The 25,349-nt window shown below is 42.3% G+C and overlaps 1 protein-coding gene across 1 annotated transcript; it reads right to left on the bottom strand.

The window, feature by feature from the left end:
• Positions 1–1,544: 1,544 nt before the first annotated feature.
• Positions 1,545–11,526, bottom strand: STX11 (syntaxin 11). The gene is made up of 2 exons (XM_053382086.1): positions 11,434–11,526; positions 1,545–3,031 (listed from the first exon to the last, which is right to left on the bottom strand). The coding sequence occupies exon 2, from the start codon at positions 3,021–3,023 to the stop codon at positions 2,157–2,159; it is 867 nt and encodes a 288-aa protein (XP_053238061.1). The 5' UTR covers positions 3,024–3,031; positions 11,434–11,526; the 3' UTR covers positions 1,545–2,156.
• Positions 11,527–25,349: the final 13,823 nt, after the last annotated feature.

The raw sequence follows: 25,349 nt of genomic DNA, 5'->3' as shown, positions 1-25,349 counted from the left end.
GCTTCAGGATGAGAACAGAAATTGTTCTCTGGCGGCGTGGCAGCAGCAGGAGGCCCCATTAGCTAAAGTGGTGCTTCAGGTTAAGAACAGTTTCAGGTTAAGAACAGACCTCTGGAACGAATTAAGTACTTAACCCGAGGTACCACTGTACTGCAAAAGGAAATTTACAAGAGTTCCACATGTCAGTATTTCTTAAAGGTAAAGGGTTACCTTTAGTGGACTGTTAGGTCCAGTCACAGACGACTCTGGGGTTGAGGCGTTCATCTTGCTTTACTGGCCGAGGGAGCCAGCATACAGCTTCCGAGTCATGTGGCCAGCATGACTAAGCTGCTTCTGGTGAACCAGAGCAGCACACGGAAACACTGTTTACCTTCCCGCTGGAGCGGTACCTATTTATCTACTTGCACTTTGATGGGTTTCAAACTGCTAGGTTGGCAGGAGCTGGGACCGAGCAATGGGAGCTCACCCCGTCGCTGGGATTCGAACTGCCAACCTTCTGATTGGCAAGCCCTAGGCTCTGTGGTTTAGACCACAGCGCCACCTGTGTCCCTTCAGTATTTCTGAAGTTCATTGTATGGAAGCAATTAATATGCGTGTGTGTGTGTGTGTGAATGAACAGCCTGAACAGTATGGCAGAGAGTGGGAATGAAATTATAATTCTCCCACCCACACCTGCTGTGCTCCTGACAAATATAATCCCCTTTAGCTGTTATTTGCATGAGGAAGGAAGCCTCTGCTAGTACCGGTGGAGTCTTCCCTCCCACTGCAAAAAACCCAGCATGGGTAGGGAGTATTTTCATCAGGACCACAGTGGTGGAGGGAGAGTTAAGCTTTCCCTCCCCAGCCCCTGCAGTCCTGGTGCTGCCCAGGCTTTACTATAGCTGCTATTTACAGCAGATTTTTTTTAAAAAAGTATGTTCATTAACTGTGTAAATGGGTAAATCTGCACTAAAAGAAGAAAAATGAAGATAGCGGTGCTGCTGCCATGTGGATGATGCAAAAAGCTTCCGTGTGCATAAGCAGCACCATTTCCACAGCAAACTCTGTTTTCTCAGGCCATGTCCACACCATACAATTAAAGCACCATTATAGCACGTCATGGAGAATCCTAGGGACTGTCGCTCTCTGAGATCAGCACCCTGAACAAACTACACTTGTCGTCCTTTTAATGTATGGTGAGGAGGTGACCTCAGACTGTGTCCTGGTCTTTCTTGTAGCCTCTGGCAAATGTAACTACTATCACTCTGCCTTAGGCAGCTGATTCTGGGTATCATAAAAGGGCAGCTAATTTTGTATAATTTAATTTATTACTGTATTCTTGTATTTTCACTGCAAGGGAGGGAACAGACATTGTAGGATTTTCTGTGTCAGGTGTCAAGTAACAAGCAGCTTTGGTTGCTCTGCACCTGGACCTGGGGGGTGGATACACCATTTGCTGCTCCACCTGAGGTAGGAAAATGCCTTCGCCTGGTTCTGGCTGCTTCCACGTTTCCCTGCTCCCACAAGTGCCATCATGATGAATAAAAACACTGGACAGAAAGCAATTCAAGCTCTTTCTTTATACACTAACAAAAAGATAGTTAAGGCTTCCACATTTATTTTAATATACAGAAATATCAGAACATATATAAAAAAATAAGTATATGCTGTGTACAATTACAACAAATCTTGTATCAAAATTCTCAGATCATGTGCACATGCTAGTTTTCTAAACAACATTACTGAGAATCACACCTGTAATTTTGTCCTTTTTTCTTTCATCCAGGAAAAAACAACTGGCCACAACACTGCTTACTTTAAAGTCTATGCAGGTTGTTGTTTAAATTTCACGGAAAGCATTAATTTAGGAGAAATTCATTATACACCTGGTTAACATTTCCTTTGCTTTGTATATGTTCCGGTGTATGTGTAATTTTGCAGTAATGTTGCAGACCAGGTTAATTTTACCTTCCGTTATATTGGAATACATGACAACTCGCCAATATTCTTTGGCTTTTGGTACAAGCTGCAAAACGTGCACCAGAGTCATTAATGAACATAAGAAAACAAAAGGACACTGCTTTAGAGCAATTTCTCTCAAACTGAGCACAAACTTTAAGTGTCTTTGACTCTGAGAGTGTCCCCAAAACACTTATCTAGTAATTTCATGAGGACAATCAAATTTTGCAGCATCGCAAGCAGCAGCAGAGGATTGTTCGGCAAGGATGCTTCCTTCGGTATTCGAGAGCTCTCCTCACTTCACCTTTAGCTTCTCCAACATATTCTTCAACATTATGAACATTGAGCTCAATAATATCGAAGGTGTCTGCTTGTTCTTCTACCAGCAGGGCTACCTGCAAGAAGAGTTCATGAACTTCCTTGATTCGGGACTCCAGCTTCATCAGCTCTTTGTGCCGGGTCTCTATCTCGTTCAAGGCCGAACGAGCTCCCTTTGCGTCAGACAGAAGGTTCTCAGAGAAAACGTCCCACCTGCCTTGTTCAATGATGTCCTCTATCTGGTTCCCAGACACTTCCTTGCCCATGATCTCTAGCTGCCGTTGGATCCTAATCTTGCAGTTCTCCCGCTGGTTCATCTCTGTCTCATTGTATTTAAACATGGCCTCCTGAAAAGAATGCATGAGATCAACATAGTGGTCCTTGGCCACACGGGCTATGATTGTGTTTGAGCCATATTTTGTTTCTGCATCTTCACTGAAGTCTCTCAAAACCTGAAGCTTCCTGTGGATTTCTTCTCCACGAGCCTTGATGTCTTTCGCAATCGTGTTTGTGTCACGTTTTATGCTACTGAAGCGGCGCATAGAGGTGAGGAAGCGAGTGTTTTGTTTGCCCAGGCGTCTAATGTCCTCTTTCAGGTGGAGATTGCTCGTTCGGATTGCCTGGATATCTTTGAAAAGACTTGCCAAGGCATAATCTGTTTCAAACAGCAGAGTGTTGTGAGGTAAGAGCGGTTGATTTTCTTCATCATGAGTATGTTGGCTGTAAAGCCTCGATAACTCAAAAAATTCAAAGAGTCGATCTCTCATTTTGGCCTCTAGGGACAGAAATAGGAAAATAAAAATTAGTAGAAATAGCAAGCTTTTCTTAATGATCTAAATAGCTTTGCAAACAAGACAGTGTGTTTGATGTTCCAAATATATTTACCGGAGTATCATGAACTTTACAAAATATTCTACCTTTCTGACACATTACTGAGTGTTGTAAACTCCATGCCCTTTATATAATTCAGTATACTTGTCTATATTCCATGGCAAGATCAGGAATTACATTTTGCCATGACGATTCCATTACCATTACTATTCAAACAGAAGCACAAACTAAAGTCTTGATTAGTGACTAGACTTTGATTCCATTCCATCCATTGATTTAAATGAGACATTTCGTTTGCAGATCCAAAAGTAGCCTTTACAGTTCAATGGGCTATTTTGGGGAGGGGGAATCTGTATGGTATCACAATTGCTTTAAAAGGATTCTACAGGAGATAGCTTATGCTGTTTTTAGATAAAGAAATTTAGCCTTTAACAGCTCCTCTTCCTTCTCCTATCCAAAAGTAAATGACATCGTCATAAACTTTTTTCAAGGCCAGTGTTTAAAGGTGCATACTGCAGATAAGCATAATTAATCCATTTATTTATTTATTTATCTATCTATCACATTTATTAGTCTATTCTAATACAATTATGCTCTAGGTTAATACCTTTTGGCTGCCCTCCAAGGCCTGATGAATTAATGAATGAATAAATAAGGTACATTTTATCCTTCCAAATATATCAAGGTGGCACCCACACAACCAATGTTCTCATCAAAACAACCTTGTAAAGTAGCTTGCCCTGGATCACCAGTGAGCTTAATGCCTGGGCAGAGATTGGAAGACAGATTCTCATTATCTAAGTCCAGCACTCTGCCTTGAGCGGCACACTGGCTCTCATGGCAACCAAGCGACAGACATAAGTAAAATGTTTCCATGTGGCCAGGGTGTGATATCACAGTGGTGATAGTTACAAGCAGCAATATCCATGGGTTGGATCTGGAGTAAGTCATGACAAGAATAGACTCACCAAACCAGGGGCAGATTTTGGTAATAGGGCATCCTGAGCAAGAACAAAAGTTGCTTCCCCATCACCCCCCCCCAATCACAACTCTATTGCCCTTCTGACTGGGACCTAACTTTACGTAGCTACTCATATAAATATAGGATGTTGTTGTTGTTGTTGTTTGTGCTCCCATGGCTTGGCATCCTGTGGAGGGGAACCATGCACACTGCCCTAAATCTGGCACTGCACTGAACCAGCAACCTTCATGTCTCTACCATTGTAACATCAGGCCATGACATGGAAGTGGTTTATTCAGAGTCTGCTGCAGCAAGATAATTTAATCAGGGTTAACATGTTGGCAAAATGTTCAGTCTTGTCAATCAACCACCTATTTAACCACAGTCAAATATTCCATGAAGCCATGATGCTGATTAAATTACAAGAAGTGGTCCGCTGCATACTGCCTTAAACAGCTGTTGTTTAATATTTACTGTTACTTTGCTTTCTGTATGTTAGAAAGTTAATTCTTGATACAACCTTTCATAATTAGAGATGGACTCTGGTGTTCCAGCATAAAAGACTGAGTTGAACTGTTCAGTGATATTTTTTTTTAAAAGTGGATATATTCCAAATTACTTGACCAATATTTGACATGTCAGCTGACCAGAGATTACCCCTCCCCCCACGCAAATTCACAGTTCTAGAACCTTATACTCAGAGCAGTTAAGGTGTGGTAAAAAGATCTCTACTTCCCAGTAAATTAACCAAGAGGAGCATTCCATATTGGTTAACATGGGATACAGAAAAGCTATTGTACCATAAAATTAATTTTTGTTCAGGAATGAAATACTGTTAATTGTCTTAACTTCTAAGCAAACCAAATTACAGCATTAGTGTGTGAAACTGAAAGTGTATTTCATTGTATGCATAGTTTGAAGACATATCTGATTTAACTAGCAACAAATATGCACATTACAGCAGACCTAGGACTGAGCAGTTGAAGTATCAACAGTATTTGGGAGCTATCCATAAGTCTGTTAGCTGGTAGGTGGGCAATAGCAATGTTGTTATAATTTGAGGCAAAACAAAGAAAGAGAAGAGATTGGCTGAAATGCAAAATCATACCATGTACTTTGACTTCAGCATGATAATTTCACTCTACACTTCTTCTGTGCTTTCCCCATACTCCTCCCTCCCTCCTGCCTTTTTCCATGTATCATGTAGATTTCTAGATACATGTTCAGACTGAACTATTTTTCTAGGCCACAGAAAGTCAAAGCCATTGCTAATTGTACAGAGATCGCCAACATGGTGCCTTTCAGATGTTTTGGATTACAACTCTCAGCACCACTGACCATTGGCTGTGATGGGTGAGTTGTAGTCCAGAATGTCTGAAGGGCATCATGTTGGCTATCCCTGAAGAAGCAGGCATTCAGGTTACAGGGTGAACATCCAGCCTGTAACTCCTGTCCTCGGCCCCACCAGCACTTTATGCTACATCTACAGTTTCTTCTGTAGGGACGCAGGTGGCGCTGTGGGTTAAACCACAGAGCCTAGGACTTGCCGATCAGAAGGTCGGTGGTTCAAATCCCCACGACGGGGTGAGCTCCCATTGCTCGGTCCCTGCTCCTGCCAACCTAGCAGTTCGAAAGCACATCAAAAGTGCAAGTAGATAAATAGGTATCGCTCCGGCGGGAAGGTAAACAGTGTTTCCGTGCGCTGCTCCGGTTTGCCAGAAACATTTCCCTACAACCCAACTCAAGTCATATAAATCCTTTATACTGTAGTTCTCTTCCGTATCCTCCATGCCTTCAATGTAAAGATATTCAAGTGCAGCATGAGAAGCACCAGAATGTCTCAGGCCTGCCTTGGCTTTGTTTTTATTGATGTTTGAATATTTAGGATGCCTTACACTTATGACAACAGAACTAGTCAGACAGGACTCACAAGCAATTAACAGCTGCTGCCTTAAGACTCGGGGGACTAACTGTTCAAATGATGAGAGTCCTGTTTGACTTGTTGTTTAAGTGCCCCTTCAGGGACAACTCAGAATGCATATCAGCCAGCACTTTTCTAGGTTTCTGTGTGCTGTATAGAAAATCACTCTGGGTCCGGGGAACTACAGAACTTTGCTGTACTGGGAAAGCAAGGTTTAACTTTCTCTGCCCTGCTCCATTTCCCCCATCCCTAACTTTTATTTGGTAAAGGAAATAAAATGTGGAAATGATGCAGAGGAAAGAGTTTTACTCCCTCCTCCTCCAGCACCAGGGTCCCAGTCTGAATCTCTTCTTGCTAAGAACATTTGTTTTAAAAGTGTAGGAGATCCTTTTCCTTAGATCTCTCAAGTCACCTCTAGTTTGGCCCCAACTTAGTGTGTTTGGCCCCAACTAAGGAGGCAGAGTAAAATTAGGCCCATGCTTCAAAGAATATTAAATAATAATAATAATAATAATAATAATAATAATAATAATAATAATTTTATTAGTTATACCCCGCCCATCTGGCTGGGTTTCCTCAGCCACTCTGGGCGGCTCCCAACAGATTAAAGTAATCAAAGACTGAAGAGAAGATAGTTTAGGTTATTCTCATGATAGCAGAAAACAAAACACAGGTGTTACGCCTAATGAACAACTGAAAAGAAAGGTGTCCTACTTCACTATTTTTCGGAAGCTAGAACCAAAGTAGCTCCCAGTAACCCTTAAACATGCACACATTACAATACTAGTGTAATGCAAGTCATAAGACACATCTTATATATTTCCTTGTTAATGACTACTTGACTCATAACAGCTAAGAAGCCAAGTATGCAGGTAAGATTACTAAGCACCAACACTGTATCATACATTCAAAGAGCTCTAATTCTATTATCTAACTTCTCACCACATTATCCCTACAAGTCACATGCTATCAAGTGACTGTAACCTCATGATTACAACAATCGCATGTACACATAGCATTATGAAATAAAAGCTGTTACCAATCAAAAATTCCCAGAGCGCCTCAGATTCTTGTTGCCTTGTATATACTGCACATTTTCCATGATGTATATTTGTACGTATTCATGCAACCACCTACAAGACTCTCAAATGCAGATGTCACAAGCAAGGAAAACATGCAGGATTTCAGATGCCATTCCAGTTGATCAAAGGAAGAGAAGTCAAAGGGGTAATTCCAACCTAATGTTTTCATCCAAATAGAATACACTCAATGACTTTTCCTATGAATGTTGAATCCATGTGGAATTTGGTGACAAATAATGTGTCACAAATTCATTGAACACCGAGGAAGACCCTTTGTGGGGTCAAAAAGTGTTGGGTTGGGATATTTTTTGTTTGTTTGTCAGATCAGATTTTCTGAATATATTATTGTACTGTAGTAATTTTATCCATATCTTTATTGTATGTTAAAACCTTTTGTGGGTTTAAAGTTGCATTTTATTCTTCAGTACATTTTAGTAGCACTATATATATATATATATATATATATATATATATATATATATTTGATCACACCCAATTCTGGGTCTAAGTATTTCAAACCATAACCAGCCCAGTCCTCTCCAGGTCTGCCTAGAGGTAAACCCAACTGAGGCTTACTCCCCATCAGACTTATTCCCAGGAAGCTGGTATAGCATTGAAGAAGCCTAAGAGATGCTTTCATATAAAATGAATAACACTGCAGCTTCCATTTACAAGAGGTTCAAGCACATTAGATTAATTGGTAAGTGTCCCAGTTCATACGTGGCTCCTAAAAAACCCCTTAAAGGATACACAAGTGTCTACATAAATATCTATAATTACTATAAAACAGAGCTATGCCATGGGTCTATGGAAGACTGTATCCTGCCATCTGAAATATTGTACCAGAAAGACACAGTCTTGGTTCATGGTTCATGGTAAGCTTACCTATAGTTTACCAGGACCTCATGAATGTACTGTCTCTGGAAAGGAGCTCACAGCTACTTTGCTCCTCCCTGATATTTTTTACTCTCGCACATTCTCAGCTAAGCCAAGGTTTGTCTTAGCATGTTGTCTGAACCCAGGTTCATTGTTAAGCTCTATCCTCACTAACCAGAAGCTGTACCCAAGAATAACCATTTGCCTTATGATGATGATGTGTGAACCAGGCCAGTATATTTTTTAATTGCCTCTGCCATAATCAAAGTGTAGAGAACTTGAAAAATGCCACCCTGGAAAAAATAGGGGTCCTTTTCAATATTGGCTGGTGTAGTGAGGTAGAGCTACTCTCATGGACACAGAAAGTGGTGCAGCTTAGCTGGATGACACCAGGGTGGGGCAGGATGGCAGCAACGTTGGGCACACTGGTGGCAGCTGTGGGGCATCCCACCCCAGTGCCATCCAGGGAAGCTGCAGTGACGCCAGACGTAGGGGGAGTCAACATGGTTTGCCCCACTGCACTGTGTGTGCAAAGTACAGGGGCATCCTCTGGAATACCAGTAAGGTGGGATAGAGAAGAGATTGTGAGGAGACATGAAGGAAGTAATGCTTCGTTTCCAAATTCAAGTTTTTGTTTCATTTTTAGAATCAGAGCCGTTAACTGTAAATGCAGTAGCAATGGAAACAACAGGTTTGCACAACTGCCTTCACACTCCTTACTCTTCCAAAGCACACAGGAAATTAGTTACCGGTACTTAGAAATTTACAGGAACAGCTTACTCAAACTTAGTTCTTCTTTAACACTGAGCTGGATACGGTCCATGTTAGTTGAAATGAATGCAATTTAACTCAGCCCTTGCTAACTTTTCATATTGATTTCAATGGAAACCAAGTTTCAGTATTTTAATCTAGATCAGACCTATTGTTTCCCTTACACAACAAACTGTTTTCTGGATGACCAAAATTGGTTATATCATCCGTATTTGAAGTTCTGACTTGTTAATACATATTGGTGTAAATTTTCTGTCACGTTCATTCAACATATACACTAAAACAATAAAATTTAAGTTTAAAATAAATTCTCCCCACCCAAACTTATTTGATTTTGCTTCCCAATTCCTAGATTGAAGAATCATGTTCCTTCAAAAATCAAACACACCCTAAAAAATATAGAGAAGTCTAAGGTAATAGATCAGTTATGATTTTAAAATTAAAATGGAGCTATCTTAAATCTGCAATTTAAGTACTCATCACCTATTTGAGATTGATCTTAATTAATTGATAAGCATTCTATTTAGCCATTTAGGCCCTAGGAGAATAAAGTGAAAGGGAAAAGTAAGGAAGAGAATCCAGTTTTTTAAAAATGGGGAAGAAATGAAAATTTCCTCAAATAGCTTTTCATATCTGAATTATATTGATTCTCCCTAAATAAAAGTTCAGGTAAAGTAATATCATCATGCTACAATACATACTTCTAATTACTGGATTCTAACTAGATCCAATTCAGTGTAATTAGAACCCAGTATTAAAATAGATTATATTTGTTTGCTTCTTTTTGGATTTCCCTGATGTTATAAAGAAATGATGAACAAGTGTTTTCTAATCACTAATACCAGCAGTTGTCAACATTGATGAGCCCATGCTTTTCTCACCCCTCCCCTGTGACACTTCCTTTTGACAGACAGAAAGTGAGGCAGTGCGTGCGTGCGTGCGTGCGCGCGTGCACACACACACACACTCTTTGCTTTTTCATGGGCTCTGCCCCAAAGTTTGATTCAGAAAGCAGAAGTGAAACAGATCCTCTGGAATGCGAATCATTTTACATGGTTTTTTCCAAAGTCACAGGTCCAGAAACATTGGCCCACAGCACAGATCCTCATGTATGTTTGTGATTTTTACATAGAATAATAGTAAAACCATAAAGCACAGAACACATTTGTGAACACAGAGGTGACCTATAATTTGATGTCAATTCTGAGGGGATCCCTTGTAAAAGTTATAAGGATCTGTGCCTCAGATCAGGTCCATGATTGTTAAAGTCAATGAAAACAGATATATGATCTTTGAGTTGATGGTTGTGTGTGTGGGGGGGGTGATGTGTGAAGAAATACATTTCAAGAGAATCCATTTTACTGCTTCCAGCCTTCTCTCTCTCCTCAAACCCCATCATTATCTCTCTCCACAGCACTTCAAGGGCTCTCTCTCTCTCTTGACTCCTATGGCACCCCGTTTTCTCACCCCTCCCCTCTATTCCCCACCTTTCCCTGATCACTTCCCTCTCCCTCCTCTCCTCTTGGTTGCTTTGCTTTCTGTTCAGCTGAGCCCTGAAAGGTACATACTGCAGAGCTTAAAGAAGTGGGAAAGAGTGCGCTGTTCTAACTTCCTCCTTTTTAAGAGGGTTTGGTAAGCATCCTGGCTTGACAGTGGACATGTGATGAAGCATCCTGGCAATCTCATGGTGAATGGGGGGGGGGGGGACGCAGAAGCTTTGCAGGCACCGCGGGCAGCATGTTGACTGCCCCAGCTTCACACATGTATAGATAGCCAGCTCTCTCTTGACAGCCAGTTTAAGATGATATAATTTAAGATGCCCCCAAATAACTTTATGTTAAGAAGCATACAGATGGCATTAATAACAAGAAGAATTAATAATAAACTAAAAAGTTAACGCAGGTTTTTTTCCAACCAAATGCTACTCGGGTTCACATTCACTTAAAAAAATCAGACCATTAGTTCGATACGAGGTGAACAAAACGTTATGGCAGAACATTTCCCTCGGCGCCCCTTAACTGACTAACTCCTAAGTAAGTGTGGATAATATTGCTGCCTTCATTTCATGATCACTACAGACCGTCCACTTTTAACTTAGGGAAGGAAGACTGGCAAAGCTCAGAAAGTTTCCTCAGCAATAAGCCCACTTTGCGTTCAGTGTGTGAGCAGGTTGTAGGGGGGCTGTAATCTTGCGCACCCTTACTATGCGCATGGTGCATAGCTTGACAGTCAAGGCAATGGGCACAAACCACTTCCAGCCGAAGTCACTGGTAACTCACACCAAGTACGGGGGGTCAGGACTGCAACCCAGGACCGCCTGGGTACCCTATATAAGCCACCTTGAAGCAACAGTGGAGAAAAGAAGGCCAAGTTCCCCTAAATCAGACAAATTCTTCTTACAGCTCATCACTAGTTGCCTGATCGCCAAAAAGCGCTTCAGCATCGACGACAAAAGTTTGTTCCTCCAAGACACCTAAACTTCCCCTCCAGCCCAAGAAACAGAAGGCTTCTCCGGGAGCCGGCCACACCCCCATGATCGTCCACACAACTCCTTGAAGAAGTTCAGGCTGGACGTAAAAAAGAAAGAGCGAGTCCCACTGACCTAAGACATGAGGAGGCACAGCTTCTTTTCCTATTTATTTAGATAGATAGATTTGCTGCCTAGCCCCATCACCATTCCCCCCCAAGGATATTTCCATGCCGTCCTCCAGGGCTATAAGGACCCGAGCACTTACCCGCATGCACTGGAGAAGAGACGAGAGCCTTGCGTCGCGCTGCTGCCCCAAAGACGCCCCAGCCAAAAACACGCCGCCTGGTGCAAGAGCATGTCAACTTGGCCCGGGTGGGAGTTTCCCCCGCCGCTTGACTCGCCCCGCCCCCGGCTCCTCCCGCGCGCTGCCCATTGGTTCCCTTTCCCTCCCCCGCAAGTGATGGGCGACGTGGTGGCGGCGAGTGGATGCCGCCTTGTGAAAAGGCACAACTCGAGGCTGCCTGAGAAAGTCGGAAACAATGCTGGGATCGCCGCGCTGTGTCCGGAAGCGGATTCTCCGGGCGTGTTTCCTCGACGAGGGATGAATCCCTAGTCATTTTCGCCCCAGGCCTCGTGAATCACCGCGGGTAAAAGCGGGGTGCTCTTAAACCTCCGAGTGTCAGTCAGCATCTGCCACGAGACGCCCATCGGACTACCGCTTAGGGCGATTTTGAAAAGAATAGTGATTTAAGTGGCATTAAAGGATGAAAACACACGCACAACTCGCAAATAAGGGAAAGTCGCTCATCATAAATGCGTGGAAGAGTCTGAATGTAAATATGGGGAGGGATGTGATTTTCTTTTCAAATAAAACCTGGATAGGTTTAAAATGTGTTCCCTGCCCACCCAAAAATGAGAACAGACTATATAGTTCATTGGTAGAGCACATAGGTTGCATGCATAAGATCTCATGTTCACCTTCAATACCTCTAAGCATCAGTCACTGGGCAGCACCGATAGGTAAAGGTAAAGGTACCCCTGCCTGTACGGGCCAGTCGTGTCCGACTCTAGGGTTGTGCGCTCATCTCACTTAAGAGGCCGGGGGCCAGCGCTGTCCGGAGACACTTCCAGGTCACGTGGCCAGCGTGACGAAGCTGCTCTGGCGAGCCAGCACCAGCGCAGCACACGGAAACGCCGTTTACCTTCCCACTATAAAGCGGTCCCTATTTATCTACTTGCACTTAGGGGTGCTTTCGAACTGCTAGGTGGGCAGGAGCTGGGACTGAACGACGGGAGCTCACCCCACCGCGGGGATTCGAACCGCCGACCATGCGATCGGCAAGCCCTAGGCGCTGAGGTTTTACCCACAGTGCCACCCGCGTCCCGGGCAGCACAGATAGGAGAGTGCCATTGCACATATCTGCTGCCCTGCTTGTGTGTTTCCACAGTGAGAAAAAGATGTTGGATTAGATGGTCTGGCCCTTTGGTCCATTCCAGCGGGTCTTGTCTTACATTCTTAAGAATGGGATCCAATGATGGGAAAGACCACTGCCTGAAACCCTGGATAATGTCTGCCCGTGAGACTAGACCAGGGAGGGAAAGCCATCCTGGTGTCTTCAAGATATTGTTGGACTCAAATTCCCATCATCCACATCCAGCAAGGCCTGTGGTCAAGCATGATGGGAGCTGCAGTTCAGCAACATCTGGAGAACACCAAATTGGCTTCCCCTGGGCAAGGCAAAAGAGTAATAGTCTGGCTTGATATACAGTGGTACCTCGGGTTACAGACGCTTCAGGTTACAAACTCCACTAACCCAGAAATAGTACCTCAGGTTAAGAACTTTGCCTCGGGTTAAGAACAGAAATCACACGGTGGCGGCACAGCAGTGGGAGGCCCCATTAGCTAAAGTGGTACCTCAGGTTAAGAACAGTTTCAGGTTAAGAACGGACCTCCAGAATGAATTAAGTTCTTAACTCGAGGTACCACTGTATAAGGCAACTTTTTATGTTCCATAGTTCAGATTCAACTTGGCATTCTGTTGCCAACAACTCATAAGCACCAAATCCCATGGAAGTTTGGGACTGTGTGTAGTGTAGAAGATTCTGTTGTTTGTAAAGAAATCACTGGCTTTTATTTTCTCTGATGCCCTACTGGAAAAGTCACATTCCTGCTTATGAAGGAAGCCTGGCTATATCCCTGTGATTAAGGGAACACTCCATATTTCAGCTGTCCAAAGGCTCTCCAGACACGCCTAGAACCCAGTATCTTTAACCCTCCCTCCCCACCTTGGGTGAATTGCTGTTGTAGTTATTTTCTTTTCCTGCCATCCCCACACTTGAGTCATAGCATATGATGAGAAGCATAATGATAGCTCATAAAATTAAGATTTGGCTGAGACATACTCTTGTTTTCCTTTCATTAGCTTAAGTATTAGAGTTTTCAAGCTGAGCGATGGGCTGTGAACTTTTAAAATGCCATATCTTTTCATTGCTTATCCTATGCATGTAGACTCAGACATACAGTCCCACTTAAATCCTGACATACAATTAGTGTGCATGGAATTGCAACCTTATAGCCCAATGGGACTTATTTCTAAATAAGATCATAAGTTTGTCTGCACACATTATTATTATTATTATTATTATTATTATTATTATTATTATTATTACTTTTGCCCTGCTTTCAGCCAAAAAGAGCGGCTTATGTTACAATAATTTAAAACAAGGCAGACATACATTCTTTTAAAAAAAAGTGATACAAGGAAAAGGGGGTGGGGAGGGAGGAGGGAAAAAGCAAACTCAGGCACCAGTTCTCAGCAATAGTGTTGTTATAACAACCAGCTGCTGGGGTCGAAACAATTCAGGAACAGGAGGACTTAGGCAAGCTCCATTGAGCAAAGTGGGACTTACCTCTGAGTAAACATGCATGAAATTGGGTTACACATGTGGTTAGGATCATTTTTAAATCCCCACACAACCCTTTCTTACCCCACAAAAGAACATAACTCAGCAACTAAGAGTCTTTCCAGAAAGCCATTTTTGTTTCACTTTTAAGGGGCTGTAAGTAACCCACTCTTGTCTATTCTAGGAAGTGTGGGTGGACTTGTGGGTTTCGGGGTTGTTTGTTACAGTTGGTCTAGTGACTGATCTGTCATCATTTGCCTTCTGTGGGAATTCCTTTTTTCTGTTATTGTGCAAACTTTAAAAGAACAAGGCACCCTGTTCTTTAAAGCTCATTGCTAAATTAATAGGATATGTTTTGCTGGGTTTTCCTTCTGCTGAACAGCAGGTTCTCGGTTCTTGCAATGAGGTTAAGGGATTCTTCTGGAATGCCCTGGCGGAAGAAAAACACCAGGAGCACCACCAGATCCAGGCTTGCACCAGAGATGCAGGGAAAGTCCATGCTCCTAATTCAGGAAAATTGGCTTTGTTTTTGAAGCAAACATACATGCCGGGACATTTCTTCTTCTTGTTGTTTTTTAGTCGTTTAGTCGTGTCCGACTCTTCGTGACCCCATGGACCAGAGCACGCCAGGCACTCCTGTCTTCCACTGCCTCCCGCAGTTTGGTCAAACTCATGCTGGTAGCTTCGAGAACACTGTCCAACCATCTTGTCCTCTGTCGTCCCCTTCTCCTTGTGCCCTCAATCTTTCCCAACATCAGGGTCTTTTCCCCCTCAGCCAACAGTTATTTGGAGAGTGGGCAGTCAAGCCTCCAGCTCCACATACTTCTCAATATGGAATCAACTATATTTACTAGTGCTACTAATTTGTATAGGAGTGGAACCAAATTCAACTTACTGTATTGTCTCTTCTGAAATTCTGGTCCCAAGACTATCCTAGCTATGTCAGTAGAACTAGTTCATCAGGAATGTATTTGTCACATGTCTCTATTTCATTGAGCACTGTGACATTGTGACTGGCTGTGCACATATTACTGTGTATACATGTGTATACATGTTGGTTGCTCTGTTACTGACCGAGGGCTCATCTCAAGAGACTGGAGCACATTCCTAGCTGATTGCATGTTGGGATTATGTTTAAAGATAGACATGTACGTCCATGCATTGCTGAACAAAGGCCTTAGGCAATGTGGGATTTGCGTGTCCAAACATTGCTACAGTGCCTAATCAAGATTATTATATTTCATGACACTATAGACAGGACAGAGGTAGTGGTGGCTTAAAATCATTTCCAAAACCAAACTGAACCATTCTCTGGTAATGGGCAGATGATGTTTCAAGGGAATCTGCAGGAAGTCACACTGTAAGTATGAACTGATCAATTAAGAAATTAGCTACCCAGCTACTGCTGGAGAGAGCATGTAAGAATGCCCATGCTGTGTCATGCTAATGGTCCATCGAGGTCAGTCCTCTGAGGTAACAACCATGTGATCATCATTATGTATGACTCCATCCTAACCTCTATTAAAAGTTATTTGGGAAGTGATTTCTCTGAAAGCTGCTGCTACAAATTTAACTGCATAATCCTTAGCTCATATCGTGAGAGGTTGTGAATGACTTTTTTCTCACCCTTCACACCCCTCCTGATTTTATACTCCCTTGACTCCACAGTTGTCCTTTTTTTGCCACATCCTTAGTCTTTTTTCCCCTTTAAGGAAGATGAGCCGTTATGATCAATGTCTTGCCTTTCTGTCCCTTTTCCAGACACTATGATGTTGACAGGAAAGATGCAGGGTGGCGAAAAACAAACACAGAGATGAGACAGAACACTAATGGTACACACTCCTCAATTTCCCAAGCGGTGGGACATTTATTTTAGACAAGAGTACCAGCACTGGAGATGGCTAAGGTGCATTTGTAATATTTGGTTTATTTATAAGTATAGCAAACAGTAAGTGACACGGTTACAAGCAACACGGTTACAGAGCAACAGATCCATTATGACTCATCAAGCCCCTAGAGAAAGGCTCTGCATTCCCCAAGGTGCTTTCAGACAACTCACAGCCTTATGAGTCTGTGCATCAATTTCAACTGCAAACAGCCAAAGATGCTCTTCACCAGAGACAAGCTAGACATGACATGGGAGATCTATGATTAGTTCTCTTGTCCTGACATCTTTTTCCTTGCTGAAAAGCAGCTGTGGAGGTCTGATAAGCTGCAGGGCTGTGGTGCTGGCAGAAAAGGCTTAACCCCTTCCACTGTCCCACTAATTTAAATTGCCTTCTAAATATTCTTTTAGCCACAGTTAAAGGGAATGTGTGCTCACATTGTACCTCTCTCTCTCCCCCTCTCCCTTCCAGCTAACAACAGCTTTGGGTGGATTTAAAGTGGAGAAATGGCAGAAGAGCACATTATTGTTTATTGTTTAAAAACATCTCCTCCAGCATAATAGTCCCAATCCAAATGGGACCTTCTGCACCTGCTTTTTAGGTAGAGAAATCAAGACTTTTAGAGCCATGTCCAGTCTGGACCTCACACACATTCTGCACAGAACTTATCTCATCCTGCAGGCAAACTGCCCACACCCCCAGCCATTGCAATGATATTTGTGTCAACTCTGATCATGACCTCCTTCTAGAGTGACAAGACCAAATCAAAGTGAGAGACCCACTTTGTGTGTGCAATAAGACATTATCAATTAACTATTCAAAGCTCCTGTGTGCTCAAGGTGGCTGCCATTCAGGAAGGTGGCTGCCTGCTGCCCAGGAAGGTGCCTGCATGATTCACTGCATTTTCTGGGAGCTGGTAACTCTCCTGCATCTCTGCATTAAGTATGGTTGAATTATTCAGTCCCTCCTGATGCAGAGACACAGCAGAATGACCCAGCCTCAGAGGCATCTGCCTGTTGTGTCTTTGTATGAGTCACTGCTCTGGAGTTACCTCATTCTGGTCAGCCTGTGGAAATAGAGGAAGGCTGCCTTATGCCAACTAGGTGAGAATATGGTTGCATCAACAGAAGCATATTTTCCTGATCAGATGAAACAAAGATTCTGCTTTTTGCTACTGTGTTTAGTACAGTGTTTAGTTTGAGGAACTGCAGTTTAACAAAGCTGGCATTCATTCAGAGGAGGGTGGTAAAGATGGTGAAAGTTTGAAGGAGTTGAGTATATTTTAGAGCAGAAAAAAAATAAGAGGCAATATAATGGCAATCTTCAAAGTGTTGTCACATAGAAGATGGCACAAATGTGTAGGTAGGACCTGTGCCAGTTGATTAAAAGTACAAGAAAAAATGATTTAGATGAAACATTAGGGAGATTTTCCTGATTTTATGAGCTGCTTGATAGTGGGACAGACTTCCTCAGTGGCGAACTCTCCTTTCTTGGCATTTTCTAAACAGAGGCTAGAAGGCTACCAGTTGGGGATACTGTAGTGGTGAATTTCCACATTGATAGGGGGTTAGACTAGAGGAACTCTGAGGTCACTTCCAATGCTATGAATCTATGGCTATCTGTCCATCTGGCTCAGTATTGACTACTCCACCTGGTAGCAACTCTTGAGGAACTCAGACAGAGATCTTCCATTCCACCTGCTGCCTGATCCTTCTAACCAGAGATGGCAAGGGCTGAACTTATTAACCTGCAAGCAATGCACACCCTTTACCACTAAGCTATGGTTCTCCCCCACCCCGCATGTGAGTTTACGTAAATATTTGAAGTAGTTTCCTTACTGTTTGTAGTTGCTGGGATGAGAAAAGGAATGCTGGCCATATACCCACTAAATCTCCCAAAGGAATGTGCCCATGCTCTGTCCTACTTTTGAAATTTAAAGGTAAAGGTAAAGGTACCCCTGCCCGTACGGGCCAGTCGTGTCCGACTCTAGGGTTGTGCGCTCATCTCACTCAAGAGGCTGGGAGCCGGTGCCGTCTGAAGACACTTCCGGGTCACGTGGCCGGCGTGACGAAGCTGCACTGGTGAGCCAGCACCAGCACCGCACACGGAAACGCCATTTACCTTCCCGCTATAAAGTGGTACCTATTTATCTACTTGCACTTAGGGGTGCTTTCGAACTGCTAGGTGGGCAGGAGATGGGACCGAACGACGGGAGCTCACCCCGCCGCGGGGATTCGAACCGCCGACCATACGATCGGCAAGTCCTAGGCACTGAGGTTTTACCCACAGCGCCACCCGCGTCCCCCCTCTTTTTTTTTTTAAATTTAGGTCCCATTAAAATATACAAATCCCACTAAAGTATGGTATACAGCTCTCTCCTGATTTTTTTTTTATTCTTATTTTTGTTTCCTTTCAACTAATCCTTTCCCCTTGGTGAGTAATTTCCCCTTTTGAATTTAAATATGACTGAACTAGATTCTGGGCAATTTCCAACCCACACGTATGTCAAGCTTAGAACTAACTTATAGTCATGCAACCGGACACCCATGCATGACTAATACCACTTTAAGTGCTTCACTAAATAAATAAATAAATAAATAAATAAATAAATAATGCTCACTAAGGTTTAAACATAAATATATTGAGTGCAAGGTCTGCTCCATTAATTAGGATAGAAGGAATGTGTGTTTGTTCAAAGAACTGCTCACATAGATCTTAAGGATTAAGGAGGTTTTCACATGCATCAGAGTGGTTGGGATAGATTTGTGTGTTTTTTTAATCATTTGGTTCAACAAGATTTACCTCCTTGCATCAGATCCCGAGCATAATTATGCCTCTTGCTGGTTCCATAACAAGTTCCTGAAGGGTGCAATCATTTTAAAGTTTACAGACATGGCCATCTGGGTTAGTGTCCACAAATGAGCACAGTCTCCAAAAATTTGTTTAATCCCTTTTAAACTGAGGAGGACCAATAAAAAGTTGCAGGTGCAACAAGAACTGCTAAAATATAAAATATAAAAAACAAAGGAAGCCAGGCATGTCTATTTGGGCAATACCTAATGGGACTGGTAGTTGAAAATATCTGGAGCAAGCCAGGTTGATGAAACCTGGTTTATGGGACTGGACAAGATTAGCTTTTAGGTCTCTGATTTTATGACAGTTAAAGCACCTTGTGCTAAAATCCGATTTATATCTATGGGGCAAGTTGGTCACTATTCATGTAACCCTAACCCTATGATTCCAGTGAGACTGAAGTGTGATGGACTTTATTTGGAGCACAGCCTCTTTCTTTGTCTTCTCCCAATTTGCATTTCCCACTTCCCTCAAAAGGCCCCCATCTGCACACAACCCTTGTGGTTTGTCTTCACCATCATCGGATAGGAGAGCTTTACTTCTGTGTTGACAGCTTTATGTGAGACTTCGGCTTGAGCAAAGATGAGAACTGTGGTCAGATCCTGTGCCGTTCTTTGCATTAATTCAGCATGTGTCACACAAGTGCATCTTTGACATTTGCTGTCTCAATCAGATAGCATTAGCATGTACAAGCTTGCAGAACGTTTGCAATGCTGGATTTACCGAAGCTGTTAAATTACTCAACTTCTGGTTTTCGAAAGCTTCTTCCCCTCCACTTGCTAAAATGTTGTGTTTCAAGTACCTGGAAAAAAATCTATCAAGACTGAAAAGCTCCAAGAAGAAAAACTTCAACACAAAGCAAGAACCCAGACTGGGAAGCAACAGACATTTAGCACAGTTGTGCTCTGTACCTGAAGACAATAGAACTCCCTGGCCACACTGTGATGCAGTTAATTTTAGAATTTGCACTTCATGGACTTATAGGGGACCTTATTTAGATTGCAATGTACATCACTTCACTCTCACTTCAGATGGCCTTATGGTGATCTCTCTTTAGACAGCATTGTGCATTGCCTCACTTACTTACAAATGTGGTAAGGTAAGCTGGCAGTTGTGGTTAATGTCCATTGAGACTGGTAGGGCAGGAGGCAGTGGACACACAGTCAATGACATGCAGAGCCAACTAATTCAAGCTTTGCCCCCATCTGCTGTGTTCTATAATGGCAACAATTGGAGGGGAAAACTTGACAGTCAGTGTCACCTCATGGACTGGATTCAAGTAAGAAGGCAGGAAAGTGGGGCTGCTGGAGGGTAGACTCTGATTGGTGGGGCAGTGCCCTACTTGCCTTAATGGTGCAACCTCCACTGTAAGCTAGCCCTGGCTTATCCTGCTGACCCCAAGTCCTGCCCTCCTTTCATCACACAGACAGAACTTTTGCAACTACTGGAAAGTCCTGCAGTACCTATCTCACAAGCAGAAGCATGCACTCTTCATCTGGCTTCTAGCAGAGAGACAGAACAGGAAATGGAAAATACATTTTTTCTTTGCCTGGACTCTGAATATTGGTATCAGTGCTACATGAGTGGGAATAACCAGAAGCATTTATCAGATCAGTCTGCTTTGATGAAAGAGAGGAACAGATAAAATAGAGAAAGAAGACAGCAGGATTTTCTGGGCATCTCACCCACTGTCCATGTCGGCAAAAATACAGCAGCATGAATTATCCGGAGGCGTCACAAAATAATCCTTTTCTATACATTCCACTAGACTATGCTCATTTGGCAGGTGTGGGGAACTTTTGGCCCTCCAGATGTTGCTGAACTACAACTCCCATCATCTCTGACCATTGGCCATGCTTGCTGGTGCTAACAGGAGTTGCAGTTCAGTAACATCTGGAAGGCCAACATTTCCCCCTACTTGCACTAGAGATATCATTTACACACATGGACCCTCCTCCAGTCTGAGGGCTTCACACCCTCATGGATAATCTTCTGGGGAGCACGTGGCCAGTTGCAGAGGGGCAGTGGCAAAACTGGGTGGGTAACATCCCATTCATACTCCATTTTTACACTCCATCTCGCCAACCACAGAGAAAAATCCAAATGCTCAGAGACACACAGAGATATAGCAAAGTGTTGGGGAGCAAGAAAAAAGCTAAGCTGCGAAGGGGAATGGAAAAATAGTGAGAAGAAAGGAGGAGGAGCAGAGAGGAAAAAGCCCGACTTGGTGTCTCTGTATATTTGAGCTTTTCCCTTTGCTTTCCCTCCAACTCTCTGTGTCCTGTGGCTCTACGCCATTTTATCTCACTGTGTGAGAGCCACAGAATAGAAAACAATGGTGAGGCAAAGATGGAGGTGAAAGCCTTGGACTAGCTGTGGAGCTGAGGGCATTCATAGTCCAGCTCCATCAACATATTGGGTTGGCCACCTGGTAGGAAAAAGAAGAAAAAGAAAGTTGTGTTTTAAAGTGTGTGGGTGAGAGATATATTTCAGGCTTCACTTTAGTTGCTTTCCTTCATGCGTCTTAAAGATGCAAGTAGATAACAGTAATGCTGAAACCATCCCTCACACACATTAAAATAACTTCACTGGGTTATTTCCCTATGTAAGAACAATGAGTGTATTAAAAAAGATATTGTTCATACAGTATCATTCAGCCATCAACTGATTTATAATCTGTAAACTGTTTTTCTCTAGATGGTTTATGGAAAGTCGGTAGTTCACAACCACTCTATTACTTACAATTTTACCGATGAAGAAATTTAGTTACAGGACATCATTGCTGTGATGGTGAATGACATTAGCAAATGCTTTTTCTTGACCTGAGGTCAAACACTTACTTTAAAATCCACAGATTAATTTGCAATATATCCTGTGAATAAATTCCTACCTCTGTTTGGGATTATTCGGTTTCAGTAAACAATATTTTTTCAATAGAATGTGAAACAGTTTTTATATGATAGAAAAATCTCGAGGTTTTGTATCAGAAACAAACTCTTCTGAAAGGGATCCAAGAGACAGGTATGCTTTATAAATGATATATATATATGATAATTGCATTACAGCTGTCAATAATTATTTGGATCTGGAAGGTAGTATGAGTTAGGCCTAGAGGAATAAGCAACTCATTTGCACACATTTCTATTCTTGTACATATCTTTTCAGGGGAAAGGGGCTGAGAAGAATTGCAGATAAATCATTCCAAGTGGAATGACTAGTTAAATTGTTGATTGAGTCGGTTTCTCCAGCTCTTGGGAATGCTGAGCAGGCAAATTTTAAAATCTTTTATGAGAAGTTTTGACAGCTGGCAAACCTTTGTATCAAAAGTAGCAGCTCTGAGTTTGATATAGTTTCTCATTTTATTAACTCTTGGATTGTCTTTATGGATTACTTATTGGTTTAAATCTAGATGACTTGTTGGATTACATGGTAACTCAGAGAAGGCTGGGGACACTGGCACAGTGTCACAGACTGTATTTATGTGTTTAAGTAATTTGGTTTAAATAATACTGTAATTTAAATTTTGTTCAAAAAAAGAAACATTTAAGAAAGATTACTCTACTGAAAGTTTCCAATTTCTGCCTCAAGTATCATACATATTAATATTATTACATATTAATAGGCACTACAGTCTAGATTTTGAACCACGCTAGCAATTATTATTATTTTATATACCGGTAATAAATGCTGAAACCTTTCTGGCAGAAAGGATACAGATTTTCAAAGGAATGTCTGAAGTTTAGAAAAGCTTTTAGTCCACTTACAGTGCAATACTATACATGCCATCTCAGAAATAAGTCCCATGAGCCTTATGAATTCAAGAGGTAAGTGAGCACAGGGTCGCAACCTTAATAACTGTGACTCAGGGGTAGTGAACCTGCAGCCCTCCAGATGTTGGTACAACTCCTCTTCCCTGACCGTTGTTCATGCTGGCTGGGGCTGATGGGAGTTGGAGTCCAACAGCATCTGGAGGGTCACAGGTTCTCCATAGCTGCTTTAACTAGCCATTCAATCCAATAATTTAGAGATCTGTAAGAAAGGCTAGCAAAATAGGCATCAGAAAGACCAGCACAATAAGCTAGCATAACAGGCATCAGAAAGACCAGCACACAATACAAATGGCTGCCTGGGTCACAGAATTCTAGGGGCTCAAGACTATTACAGCCCATTTTTCCTTATTCCCTACAAGTTAATGGAGTGAAAGTCCCCCACTCCACTCCATTCACTTGTGTGGAACAGGCAAAACGCTTTAGGGGGAACCACACACTATTTTCTCTGCCCCCACCTTCAATGGACCAACCATCTAAAATAAGCTCAAAGGGGGCAGTGAAATTATTTTCCCCCCTAAAGCAACAAAACAGATTGAGCCAGTCCTGCACTAATCTAGCCACTGATTACTTGGAAAGAGTTTGGTGTCCTTTGTCATTTATGCCTCAAAGGCATTTGCCATGAGCAATAGGTCCGGCACTTCAGAATTCCTTATTAACCACAACACCAGCATCTGTCCACAACTCTTAAGATTCCTAATTTGTACATGAATTCTTAATGGTTGCTAAGCCAGTGAAGACTGCATCATATACCAGATCAGTGAAGAATCCTCTGTCTTGCATTCAAAGGAAAGAGATGGCAGATTACAGTGTATATTAGCTGACTGCAACTTTCGATAGAGCCACTGCACAAAATGATTAAACACAGGAGAAAGCAGTGGAACTAATTTTAAGCTGTCAGAGAAACTCACGTCATCCATGCAGTAAGTCGCCTGTCATAGTTGTTTAAAGCATGTTGGCCATACAGCATATTTTCTCATCTTCTGCCCTGTGTTGTTCGACAATCACCCTACCCTAGGGAAGCATCTGGAAGCCATTCTCATCCATCTCAAGAAAAGCCTTTGACCATAATCTGTTTTACTCTGTGATTCTAAGCGTATTTACTTGGGAATTGGTGCCCTTGAAAACAACATGATTTACTTCTGAGATAACCTGGTTAGGGGTGGCTTCAGAGTCACCTAGTCACTGCACAGTCTGAAACTGAAAAGAAAATGCTTCTCTTTTTGACAACTGAAGGTGGGATGATGGATAGTTTTTGCAACTTTTATTTGAGAATTTGTGGAGAAAGAATACAATGTTTTGCAGCTCGTTGTTGGGTAGCAACAGAGGAAGCTGCTTTTCACTGAGTCAGACTATAGGTCCATCTAGATTGATATTGTCTACACGGACTGGCAGTGGCTCTCTCCAGGATTCCCGGCAGGGATCTCTCAGCTTTCCCTGGAGATACCAAGCATTGAACCTGGGATGTTCTGCATGCAGAGCAGATGCACTATCACCAAGTCAGGGTCCAATTTTTTGAGTACCTGACAAGAAAGACATGCTTCATATTGCAATACACTGTTAGGTGTACTTAGGCCCATTTATTTTAGTGGGTTGGGTCTAGAAGAAGTTAGTCAAACTTCAGTTCCACTAAAATAAATTAGATGAGTTAGTCACGATTAACACAAGTCCCATTGATTTTAGTGTGACTCCTTTAGATTCAGCCACTCCTCTGGATCTAATCCACTGTGTTTATGGGTTTTAAAAGTCTATGTTGGCTCATGGCCAGACTGTATATGAGTAATTTATGGCGATTAGAATAACAGGGCAATGAACAAAGTATTATAAATTACTTTTAATTTGACCATCTGCATTTTCCTAGATGAAGTGGAGGGAAGTAATGCATTATGTCAAAGTATGAGGGTATTTTTCAATTCACTTATGGCTTTGCAGCACAAATGTATGCATATCAACTCAGAAGTAGGTCCCACTGAGTTCTATAGGATTTATTCCCAGTTAAGAGTGCCTCTCTGCTCAATTTACTGGGCTGTTAAGTGTTAGTTCTTCAGGATTTGAGAAATATATGGTGTGGCCCAATCATATCAGTGAAGTAAGTGAAGGATCATTGATTTGCATGGAAAGACAAGACAGGAAACTATCATTTGTTAGGCCAATCCATTTTTTTCCTCCATCAACTTTTATCATGGGCTTCAGGCAGTTTTAATGGACCTAAATTAGTCTTAGGTAGCATGAAGGAATCCTCATTCTTTTACTGCACTTGATAACAATAACAGTGTGGAACAGATACTATTACTTTATGTTTGCAGAGATGTTGATGAGTAGTGGTAGGCCTGTGCTTACACTAGGAATTTGAAATGACGGTTTTCCTAATCTCAGCTTTACTAGAACGGTGGTCCACAAGGCTGCCTGATGTCCATTATTAGTCTTACCATGAACCGACACAGAACAAATTGATCTGCTTAACATGATAATTCCCAGTACCTGTGTGCCCTGTCTGATTTTAGCAATGTCAGAGTCATGATTATCCATTGAAGGAGATGTGAATGCCTGATAGTCCAGACTCCCTCTCCTGCCTTCCTCAATGTCAAGCAGCTGGCTCAAGCATTAACAAGTCTAGCCAAGTGATAGCAAAACAGCCAGATGGCAATTCTATCTATGGTTGGCCTGGAGTGGATCATACAGAAAACAACTATCTTTTTGTGCTGTGTCCA

The sequence above is a fragment of the Podarcis raffonei genome, chromosome 3 (genome assembly GCF_027172205.1).
Source record: "Podarcis raffonei isolate rPodRaf1 chromosome 3, rPodRaf1.pri, whole genome shotgun sequence".
Lineage (NCBI taxonomy): Eukaryota > Metazoa > Chordata > Lepidosauria > Squamata > Lacertidae > Podarcis > Podarcis raffonei.
This window is presented reverse-complemented; position numbering and strand designations above follow the sequence as displayed.

Excerpts from the sequence above, each read along its gene's own strand:
- STX11 (XM_053382086.1), bottom strand. The coding sequence starts at position 3,023 with ATGAGAGATCGACTCTTTGAATTTTTTGAGTTATCGAGGCTTTACAGC.